General features: G+C 34.9%; 1 protein-coding gene across 6 annotated transcripts in view; it reads right to left on the bottom strand.

Annotated features, from left to right (window-relative positions):
• Nucleotides 1-1493: 1493 nt before the first annotated feature.
• TRPC3 (transient receptor potential cation channel subfamily C member 3) overlaps nucleotides 1494-12201 on the bottom strand; it is a 73627-nt gene continuing 62919 nt past the window's right edge. For 3 of the 6 annotated variants that reach the window (XM_053901278.1, XM_053901280.1, XM_053901279.1), the window contains 2 exons: nucleotides 5016-5088; nucleotides 1494-2350 (listed from right to left, as the gene is read on the bottom strand). In XM_053901278.1, coding sequence (XP_053757253.1) covers nucleotides 2208-2350; nucleotides 5016-5088 — 216 coding nt within the window. In that variant the 3' untranslated portion in view covers nucleotides 1494-2207. Of the gene's footprint in view, nucleotides 2351-5015; nucleotides 5092-12201 lie in introns of all 6 variants that reach the window. The other 3 variants (XM_019418946.2, XM_019418928.2, XM_019418938.2) reach the window with 1 other exon arrangement.

Below are 12201 nucleotides of genomic sequence, written 5' to 3'. Positions count from 1 at the left end.
ACGACAAAAAAAAAAAAAATGTATTTTCTTACAGGATATAGTTGCCATGAGCTTTATTTTCATTCAACACTCCAAGGATCCTAGGAAGAATGTCCTCAGCTAAATCTGACACTTTTCCATTCAACATTTTTTCAATCCCAATTAGGAAGATTACTAAATATGCTGTCCCATAGGTACAGGAAAAACCTTTTACTCTTGGAATCCTAGACAATACTAGAAGACTGTAAGTATTTTCTATTATGGAAATTTCATATCTTTACTGTTTTAATATAAACTATAGTAACAACATACTATAGTAACAAAGAAAAAATCAATATTTTATTTAGCTCTGAGGTATAACATAAAATATATAAAGTTTGAAAAATGTTTAACACAAAATACCATTTGCAAAGCACAAAAGTTAATGAAATATTCTAAAATGGTAGCAAAAATGTATAAAGTTCTTTTCTTTTTTTTTTTAATTTTTTTTAATGTTTACTTATTTTTGCGACAGAGAGAAACACAGCATGAGCAGGGAAGGGGCAGAGAGAGAGGGAGACACAGAATCTGAAACAGGCTCCAGGCTCTGAGCTGTCAGCATAGAGCCCGACGCGGGGCTCGAACTCACGAACTGTGAGATCATGACCTGAGCCGAAGTCGGACGCTTAACCGACTAAGCCACCCAGGCGCCCCTATAAAGTTCTTTTCTTACATTAACTGTTTTAAATCCCCAAAAGTAGAAATTAAGAAATAATCTTTAAAGAGCTACCATTTAGTGGTCATTTTGTTTTCATGTCTAGAAAACAAAAAATGTGTGATATTAATGAGTTTTAGCATATAATGTATTTAATTGTTTTTTAGAACCTATGAAACTACCCTTAAGCTATGATAATTCGTATTCCTGTTTGACTTGACAAAAACAGAGTGAAGAGAATCCAGATAGGCATAACTCCATGAGACAAAACCTAGCTGATAAAAAAAAATACTTTGTTTTATGGTCTGTGAAGAGATGAGGGAAATTACTGGCCTGTACCCCCATTCTTAAAGGGGATGCATGAGGTGTTGTGGATATTACCAGTATTTAACTCACTTATAAAATAAAAATCAAATACAGATTCATCACCACCTATTTTGTATAGAAAGTGTAATTGAAATGCTTTGATAAGAAAAAGGATGTCAATCATTGTAAGCAATGATGGCAAGAGATGCCTCGAAGGGAAACGAAACATACCTGGTGAGGCTTGGATATGTGTTTCCAGGTAGACAGTCATTGCTTTTTCCTGGTTCTTCCCATAGACATACCCTCTAAAACTCAGAATGAAGCTAATGGGCAAGATAGAAGTCAGTCATTGATATCTTATTTAGCATTAAAGCATCAGAGGCAGAAATTAGAAGGTTATAACAAAAGAGCAACCCTGCATATCCCCTAACTTTAAAAAACTCACCATCCCACTAAATAAATTCACGTTATTGAAAAACAACAAATGAAAATTTAAGACAGAAAGCAAAGAGTATATACTTTAGAAAAATCTTTAATGTGTTGTTTGGAACAATTCTATGAAACTTAAATATGTAATTATATTTTCTATTAACCCATTTCATTGTTAAATTCTTCATTCGGGGCTCAAAGGTTCTAGGATTATGAGTGATGCCAAAAATTCTAAGAAAATCTTACCAAGTCATAGCCAGTTATAAAATTTCATGTTTCTATTTTTTTTTAAAAATGTCTTCAGCATTTGGACAATGGAAGGAATGCTACATAGTGATGACCTTTTTATTTTTATTTGTATTTTGTTGGCAGTTCAGTTGGGTTCAACATTTATTGAGCACCTACTATGTACCAGGCACTGTACTAGATGCTGGAGACACAAAGATGAATAAGACATGGTCCCTGTCCCCAAGGAGCTTACGGTCTCTTGGAGGCAAACAGGTAGTGCAAAGACATAGAGTTTATTCTAAAGTGGACGAAAATGTCAGTAATGTAATAATACTGGGCCTTTAAATACAATGGCATGTCATTGTTTATAATGTCAAGGCAGACAATCAAAATGAAGACCATTTTCATGTGATAAAACAGTAAAATCATTAAGACCTAACTTTTAAAGATTCACATGATAAAGGCAGTTAAAACTAAAAATTTACACCACAGTTTTTCAAGTATTTCATACTTAGAAATATTATTGCCCACATTTGTGCTATAGTCAAAGCCATTATTCCAGGTTACTGAATCATTCACATCTCAGCACGCTAGGATTCAGTTTCTCACTGAGTTTATGAATCAGAACGGCTAATTCCTCAGTTGCTTGGCTCTTGTCCTCTAAAAGTTCATAACGAAGGCTGGAGATATCTTGTTTGATTTCTTTTAATTCACCTATAGTATTTGTATTAAAAAAAAAACATATGGGTAATTTGCTCTTTGGATTTAGAAAAGAACAAAGAATGAGTTCATACAATATGAACACATTTGCTTCATAAAGTCCAAGGTACTTTTTTCAATTTTTTTCCTTCAAGATATTTAAGAAATATTAATCTTTAAAAATATACTTATGTTTGACAAAAGCTATAAAAATAGTCCAGCTATGTTTTCAGTAGTAGAACTCAGTTAAAGTGTTGTTCTGGGGCTCAATCACCTCTTAACACGGGGTGATTTTTCTGTTAACTGATCTGCATTCAGGGTATCTCCATCCTGTCTATAGAGGGTCCCTTTGGTTCCCTCAGACCTATAAGGGTTGAAACCTACGTGGATTATCCCCCTTTGCTGGGATGGAAGAGAACCCTAGCAAAATGCAACTTAATTAAAGCTTAGTCAATCTATTTAACAGGCAAATACTCATATGAAACAACTAAATTTTATGTCAAGTTTGAGGAGTTGGGAAGAACATAAAGTGATTATTAAGGAAGGCAGTGGTAATGAACTTGGAGCCAAGGAAGGGTTTGTAAGACACAGAGAACCAATGTATAAGGAAGTAACAAGCAACGGTGAAATTAAGTTTAGATGTGAAACCACTAGCAATGTGTACATACCTAAGAAACTCCATAGGAGACTTTTGGCTACTAAAACACAACTATACCCATAATTAAGCTTGGCAGTATTTTGATCATATGTAGACTGCAATTAAAAACTGGATTCTCTTGCAAATGATTATCATGTAGATAAGCCATTGACATCGAAAGGTGAACTTTGGGGCAGAAATTTATCTTGAATTTATAAGAAGTGATTCTTCAAATCATTAGTATTTCAACAGCTTTTTATAATAGAATCACATGTAAAACATACCTTTAATGATATTCCCTGCTACCTTTATCATGGTTTAAAGTATAATTTCTATGTTCTTACATATATGAAAGTCAGAACCTCTTTATCTTAAAGAATTCTATTTTTTAGGACTACACATAAAACATTTTCAGATTCATTTTGTTTAGACCAAAAAAAAAAAAAAAGTGCTTCTTCCTTTCCCATTTGGCAATATGATCTAATTTGAAATCACAAGGCCAGTCTTTGGTGAAATAAATAGATTTTCACTCCATTAAGTATTACATTTGGACTATAAACCCAGTGGATCCCCTTTTGCATGCCTACTGCCATATCCTCCTTCCTTGTTTTTGACTTATGGGGAAACTATACTTTTATTTTATTTTATTTTTTTGAGAGCGAGAGAGAGAGAAAGAACGAGAGAGAGCAGGGGAGAGACAGAAGAAGAGGATGAGAGAGAACGTTAAGCAGATCTCATTCCCAGCACAGAGCCCAAAGCAGGGCTCAATCTCACAACCATGGGACCATGATCGGAGCCAACATCAAGAGTTGGATGCTTAACCAGCTGAGCCACTCAGGTGCCCCAGAAGACTATACATTAAGTGTTACATGTAGTCTGCCAATACAGCAAACACAAATTACTCAGCCTCTTCAGACTTCAGTCCCTTCATTTATCAATGAAGCTGTTAAACTGTATGATAGTTTAATTAGAACTTTGTTCAAAACTCCAAATTCTCACTAACTCATTTTCCTCTTTGGTGCAAGGACTTGGAAGATGCTCCTTGGTTTTAATGCTTTCAGCCATCCAATTCCCCAGATCACTTTGTTTTTGTACCCCTTCCCACCAGGGAGGTTATTGCACAAATGATCAGATTTCCACTTTCTAGACTACAACCCCTTTCCAATCCTATCTCCCTGAGACAATTTCTAGGGCATCATGATTGGATTTTTGCTGATCCTCAATCACACATTCATAGACTTCTTTTCTACATACATGTATCATTGGACTGACTCAGATTTTCAAGGGATTCCTTGTGCTCATCAAGTAATGGCTTCAAAACCCATCACCAGTTTTATTTAGTTTAGCCCTTTCTCTCTTATCAGCACAGATAGAGATCATCTGGTGGCATCTCACTGGTGTAAGCTACAGTTTCCATTTTTAAGGCAACTTATTTCTCCAAGTTTGATTTTCTTTTTCTTCCAACTCTGGGCCTGTGCTTTGACCCACCTAGCCTTTGGTGAAACATTTTTATAATCCAGACAGATGCCCTGCCTAGGATATATGTGGAAAAATAGGCACCATTAAGGAAGGAGCCAAGAAGAAAAGTGAAAGGCAAAAGAGAAACACTAGATGAGAGCAAGATTTGTGTATAACAAAGCAAAGATTTTCCTGAAGAAATGTGGATTCTATTTGAGCCAAGCAGTCAATTATTTTATTGGAAAATGTTAATATTGGAAAAAGGTTAACACTCATGTGCACTCACTGAAAACAGAACTGAAACTACTGACTACCTTATATAATAGGGATTTAAAAGCTTCCAGAAAGATAGCAGGTTTTACATTCTAAGAATCAGGGCATTCCGAGAAGAGATAAATGGTCTCTGAATGACATTTTAAATAACCATTCCTTTAAAAAGATAATTTTAGAAATTAACATAAGATTCTCCTGTCAATCTTGGAACTATTACCTGAGATTGGATTTTTAAAGTATCCTTCAATAACAAGTTTCCCAAGTTCATTAAGTTAGTTGCAAAAGGATGTTTCTCAAGTTGGAGATGCTTACCTTCATTAACTTCATCGTTTTCCTTGTCCACTTGTGCTTTCAGAACATATCGCTTTATAAGTCTTTTCATTATCTGCTGTTGATCAAAAAGAAATGATTATGTCACCAATGATACATATAAGTAACCCAGATCCTATTCTCCAAAGAGTCGCACATTACCTGTAAAGCAAACACAACTTAGGAGAGAGAGATTTTATATAACTATTTACAGAAGATTAACCCAGATTCCACAACTTAATGGCTTTTCACCTTCTACTGAGACCTACTGCATAATCCACAAACATTCTCCCATATCCCTAGGAATGGAAGATGCTATATAAAAAAAAGTTAAGTTGGAAGATTTCAATTCATGGTTTCTCTTTCAACTGATGATTTCTCTTTAAGATGTGCTGATACTATATTATCACCTATACTACCTTATTTTCTCACTGTCAAATATATGTCCGACAGAGAAAAATTGGAAAATACAGAAAAGAACAAAAGAAATAAACAAAAATCATCAATTGTTCTACTATCCAAAGATAATCATTGTTGTTATTTTGGTGTATGTCTCTTTAAATTCTGTATACATACTAATTACCACATATATATTTTATACTTTCTAAATACCATATATTCTGTTATATTGTGTGCTTTCCTTTCATAGCAATATGTATTTTGAGTATATTTCAATCTAAATAAATTCTCTTACAGGATAATTGTTTACCCATAATAAGAAAATAAAATTGGAGCCCTACTTCATACCATGTACACAAAAATTAATTCCAGATGCATCTTAAATGTGAAAGACAAAGCTTTTAAATCCTTTAAGATAAAGCATAAGAAAATATATTTATAAATTCAGTGTAGAGCTGGGTGTTTTTAAAACAAGATTTAAAAATTCCAAGTATAATAGAAGAGACTGATAAATTCAACTTTATTAAAATTAAAACTTCATTAAAAGTTCTGTTTATAAAGATACTATTAAAAAAGTAAAAAAGAAAGTCACAAGTTGAAAGAAAATATTGGCAATACCTATAACTGATAAAGAATTAAATTTGGATCTAAAATATGTGACTTTGAGTAATAACCCAATAGAAAAAAGAGCAAAGACAAACAGTCATTGCACAGAAATGGAAACAAGAATGGTCAGTAGGCCTATAAAACAATTTCAAATTCTTTTCTTGGGGAAATACAAATTACAATTAAAAGGAGACACAATTACACATCTGCACAGGGAAAAGATTAATACATCTCATAATGCCAAATGTTGGAAAGAATATGCATCAATGGGGACTTTTACACTTTACTGGCATGAGTATAGATAGACCACTTGGAAAAGCAATTTGGCATTATCTTTTAAAGCTGAATACTCACATACCCTTTCACCCAGAAAGTCCACTCTTTGATACAGAGCCTGGAAAAACTTTACACATGTGGACAAAGAGACATAAACAAAAATGTTTACAGCAATCTTGTCCAAAATAGCAAATAAAAGTCTGGAAACAGTCTAAACAAACATCAACAGGAGAATAGACAAATGGTGGTATGTTACACAATGTAACGTCATTGTGTCCACTAACGAAATTAAATAATGAAATTAGCCATAGCCACACACAGCAGTATGGATGAATCTTAGAAGCATAAATGTTGAATGAAAAATTCAATTTGCAGACTTCACAAAGTATGAAACTATTCTTAAAAAGCTCAAGAACAAGTATATCTATATAATGCTTGGTAGGAATATTTGCATTATGTACCAAGTCTATATTTGAAAAGAAAACAAAAGCAAGAGGCGGAGAAACCCAAACTTCAAGTTAGTGATTACCTCTTAGGTGGAGGCAAGGGGCGGGCCAGAGAGAAGCAATGAAGTAGAGGCCATGGACAGATAATGTTATCATTCTTAGGCAGGTGGTAGTTTCCATAGGTGTACATGTAATTTTAACTTATTATGTGTTATACACATTTTTGTGCATATATCAAATATCACATTAAAAAATAAAAGAGGGGGAAGGCCTGAACTGAAATGAAAATATAGTAGGAATAGAAAATCTGTCTTAATTTTTAGGAAGTGGAAATTATGAACCTAAGTGACCCATTAGATGCCAAGCTCAAGAAAAGGATAAATCTAGGAATATTCACAATGTCTGTCTCAAAGGACAACAGATCAAGAGAGAGCCTATGTTATTGAAAAGGAAAAATCCATTTTACCAATCACAGTAAAATATAAAACCTATTGAAATCTGTGAATGTAGACTTTAGGGCAGACTCACAGCCACGTGGATCTTGGCCTGGATTTGCTCATTCCTTCACCAAACATTTATTGAGAGCCAACTCTGTGCCAGGTACTGTACTAAATGCTAGGGATGCAATAGTGAACACAACTTCTACTAATAAAGTTTCAATGGAACAATTCACTATGATGGGTGAACATATCAGGGATCTAATTTAGTTTAGGGGACAACAGAGTTGATTCCTATAAAAAGAAAATACAAAGAAATGTGTATCAGTTAAAAGCAGCTTAAAAGGTGGTAATACAAATCAGCAGGAAAGAAGAGACTATTCAACAAACAGTATTGAGACAAGAACTATCCTTATGGGAAAATTAAAATTAGATCTCTACACCTCATACACCATAAACAAAAAAGTTTTTAAAGAGTCAAATAGACAAAAGATCTAAATGTAAAAAGCAAAATTTTGAAAAGAATAGGGAAATAGTTATTGAAAAAGCTAAAGGAAGGGCATCTGGGTGTCTCAGTTGGTTGAGTATCTGACTCTTGATTTCAGCTCAGGACATGATCTCATGGTTCATGGGTTCAAGCCCCATGTAGGGCTCTGCACTGACAGTGCGGTGCCTGCTTGGGATTCTCTCTATCCCTCTCTCTCTGCCCTTCCCCTCTTATGCTCTCTCTCTTGAAATAAGTAAATAAACTTAAAATAAAAAGGAAAAAGCTAAAAGAAAGGATGAGCTATAAGGAAAAGGTTAATAAATCTGACTATATTAAGACACTTAAAAACTTTTATGCAAGAAAATACCAGTGAAATGCAACCTTATGTCAAATGGTATTTTTCCGGTTGTCCTGGAATTGTTGATAAATCCCAAACTGATGAGAAGGGATACTAAGTACTCCATGGTCTAAGACCAAGCTGTCACTAGCAATTGGGACCAGCCACCTCCCATTAAGACTTACTGAGAATTGCTAGACCAGTACTTACCACCAACTTCCTTCTCACCCCACATAAGTAAGAGGACAGAGACATGGGAGGGATCATGGACTTCTGGAGAGGTTATTCTTTTTCCTGGGTGGAAGGGAGGTGGTACACCTCCACTTCCCAGAAGCTAAGGAGGAGGGTGGAAAGCCAAGGCAATCACTCATAAAGATTAGAGTTGCCTAAACAAAAGGCCTGGTATCTTGTTTCCAATTAAATGTCTATTCTGGCAAACTTGCTGACCTGCTCCTGGCAATTAAGTCAGGGGGAAAAAAGAACTGAGATGAGAGAGGAACAGCCTTTGGGTCAACCTGTATTCTCATTATTTGGCAAAAGGATTAATTTCCACTATATTGGGTGGAAGGCAAAAAGACATCTCAGTGGGAAAGGATTCAATAAATGGGGCTGGGAAGATGCACTATCCTTTTGGAAAAGGTGAAAATTAGATGTGAACCTTAAATCAGAGTCAGATCTCTGCTTCAGGAGCTGTGCAAAAGGAAAGTAGTTTACATGGCCTTTTCAAACCCTCTAAACATGCCCCCAACCCAGTTAGAGAGAGGCAGCACATGGGTGTCTGCCACAGTCAGGATGTTAAAACTTGGTCAACATTAGAGCAGTAGTGACCGACAAGGAAGAAACCGCACCACAGTAAGCTCAAATGAAAAGATGCCTGCCCTCTGGCTTCTTCTTCCCATTCCACATAGCAGAGGATTAGCACCTTGATGAGCTAGCAGGGGGAGATATGTACAAAGTAGACGACAGCCTTTCTCCACTAGAGACATGGAAACGTTTAGCTTATGCTAAAAAAAATAAGGAGAAGAAGAGCTTTAGATTTGATTTGAAGATTTATACATCAAAATAAACTTAACTGCCTCTTTAATTACAAAAATGGGACTTTCTAATAACCAAGTCACTGGAATGTTCTGGAATCTTGACCAGAAGTTGTAAAGAGATCCTCCATTCAATGGAAAAGAAGAGTTCAAAATAGGACAGTTAGTGGAAAATTATTGAAAACAAAGTTATTTTATATGGGTTAAGACTACTTAATGAACCCATTACACAAAGTTAAAAGACAAACCAAAAAGTGAGATAAGTTGTTGGCAAAACACATCAACAAAGAATCAGTAAGGAGAATATTACAGAATTTTGACAAGTCAATAAGACAAATGGCAAAATAGAATTAGGCAAAGGAATTCAAATTCACAAAAAAGGAAATCTGAATGACCAACAAACATAGGAAAAGATGTTCAATCTCACTAGTACTCAGAGAAGAGTAAATTAATGAATAAATTCACACCTATGAGTTTAGCAAACACTTTTTCTCTTGAAAAAAATTCAAATCTAAAGAAAAGTTGAAAGTAAAATGAATTCACATATAACCTTCACCTAGATTCACCGATGTTAGAAATTTGCTACATTGCTTAATCTCACTCTCTGTATTATTATATTGCTAAAGCATTTAAAAATAATTCTGAGACATCATGTCCCTTTATCCCTAAATACTTCGATGAGTATTCCCAAAGAACAAGAATATTCTCTTATATAACCATGCTACAATGATCAAACTTCAAAAAAATTAACAAGGGAGCAAAAACCATTTAATACATAATCCAGACTTTGTTTCATTTTCCCAACTGAGGAACAACACTGTTTTTAGATGTTATGTATCTTTAGTCTTCTTTAATCTGGAATAGCTCCTTGGCCTTTGTTTTTCATGATGCTAACATTTTTGAAGATGTACAGGGCAGCTATTTTTAGTAGGCAAAATTTTGAAAATCTGTTAATATCAAGTCCTTCTGAGAACAATGAGAAACTCTCATACCCTGTTGCTGGAAATATAAACTGATAGAACTATTCTCAGGTATGTAATCCATAAAAAACACAAATGCATAAAAGGAGACATTTACTAAGATGATCACTACAGCATTATTTATAATACTCAAAAATGGAAAATAAGCTAAATATTCATAAAATGGATTATACTGTAGCAGTGAGAATAGAAAACAAGATATACACATATTAACATAGATCATTCTCAAAGCATAAAGTGGAAAAAAAGCAGAATATGTAGTATATTATTAATTTATGTATATTTCAAAAACACATAAAACCAGTCCATAAAGGTATGAGTGTACTCATTTAAGTAATAAATATATAGAAGAAAACATGGCAAGAACTCGCATGAACTTCAATATAGTGAAGATCGCTGGGGAGGGATAAAGGCTATTGTAATAGAGTAGGCAGGGGAATTTTGTCGTCTCAAAAAATCCTTACAAAAAAGGTCCAAAAAGAATATTGTAAAATGTTAACATTTATTAAATCAAGATGGTAGTGGCACAGATGTCTAACAGGATATTTGTGGTACCATTCTGTGTTAGAAATAGTTCATAATTAAAATTCAAAATCTAATAAAATCAAAACTACTAAAGGGGATTCTGGTTGGCTCAGCTGGTTGAGCATCCTACTATTTGATTTCATCTCAGGCCATGATCTCATGCTTGTGGATTGAGCACTGCGGCAGGCTCCATGCTGGCATGGAGTCTGCTTGGGATTCTCTCTCTCCCTCTTTCTCTGTCCCTCCCTGTTCTATCAAAAAAACAAACAAACAAACAAACAAACAAACAAAACAAAAACAAAAAACGAGAAACAAAAAACCAAAAACAACCAAAAAAAAAAAAAACCCAACAACATACAACTACTAAAATATTCTTCTGGGTAGGTTTTTTGTTTGTGTTTTTTTTCTTTTAGAGAGAGAGAGGGCACAAGTGAGTGAGGGTGGAGAGAGAGTGGGAGAGAGAGAGAATCCCACAAGGGAAGACAGAGAGAGAGAAAGAGAGAGAGAGAGAGAGAGAGAGAAAGAGAGAGAGAGAGAGAGAGAGAGAGAGAGAGAGAAAGAGAGAGAGAGAGAGAGAAGAGAGAGAGAGAGAGAGAGAGAGAGAGATAGGACTCGTGCTCACCTGAAGTGGGGCTCAAGCTAAACCGGTGGGGGACTCAGACTCATGAGCTATGAGATCATGACCTGAGCCGAAGTCAGATGTTTAACCGCCTGAGCCACCCAGGCATCCCCTAAGTAGAGGTGCCTATCAAATTGATGTGCCTCACCAGCCTGGGCATTCATTCCATCTTCAGCAGCAACAGCCCTTAATTATAATAAATAAACAAATATTTTTCACTTCTACAAAGCTGTAAAAACTTTAGTTAATATAAATAGAGAATAATTCAGAGCTTATAAGGGTCTTGTTTAGAACCATTCAGGAATGTGTTATTTAGAAATCTTACCTCCACAAAAAATAAGATTGCTTAAAGGGAGACAGAATGGGTTCAGAATTTTAAAAAATCTCTTAATGTGAACACATGTCTTTAATAGCTGAGTGAACTTAAGGTACTTTAACAACCTCTCTAAGCTTCCAGTTACTCATATAAAATATGGGAGGGGGGTAATAAAAACTTATAGGTTGTACAGATTAAACAATAAAATGCATCTAAAAGTAGAATTTCTGCTTAGAAAATGTTAGTTCTTGCTAGTATTATTTATAAAGATAAAATTTGAAGACTAAAATATTGCTACCCACATTCTCTAGTATAATAACCTATAAAATATTTAACGTTATCCAAAACTATGCTTAGAAAAAGTCTATGACTTCAGCTCAGGCCATGATCTCATGGTTCCTGAGTTCAGGTCCTGCACTGGGCTCTGTGCTGACAGCTTGGAGCCTAGAGCCTGCTTCAGATTCTTTGTCTGCCTCCCCCACTTGTGTGTGCGCTCTCTCTCTCTCTCTCTCGCTCTCTCTCTCTCTCTCTCTCTCTCTCAAAAACATTTAAAGAAAAGAAAAAAATCTATGAAAATTTATATTTACTTCCAGAAAGGAAGAGGAAAGTACAATATTTTAAAAATTAAAATGAGTTCAGCTTCCCTAGAAACACCATGTAGAAAGTTACTCAGATTACACTCCCCATTGAAGGGAAAATAGGTAGATATATTACTGTATCTATTCTA

This window comes from Panthera pardus, unplaced genomic scaffold (assembly GCF_024362965.1).
Source record: "Panthera pardus isolate Hobbes unplaced genomic scaffold, ASM2436296v1 HiC_scaffold_13, whole genome shotgun sequence".
NCBI classification, from domain to species: Eukaryota; Metazoa; Chordata; class Mammalia; order Carnivora; family Felidae; genus Panthera; species Panthera pardus.
Note: the sequence above shows the minus strand (reverse complement) of the source record. Positions and strands in the feature narration are given on the sequence as shown.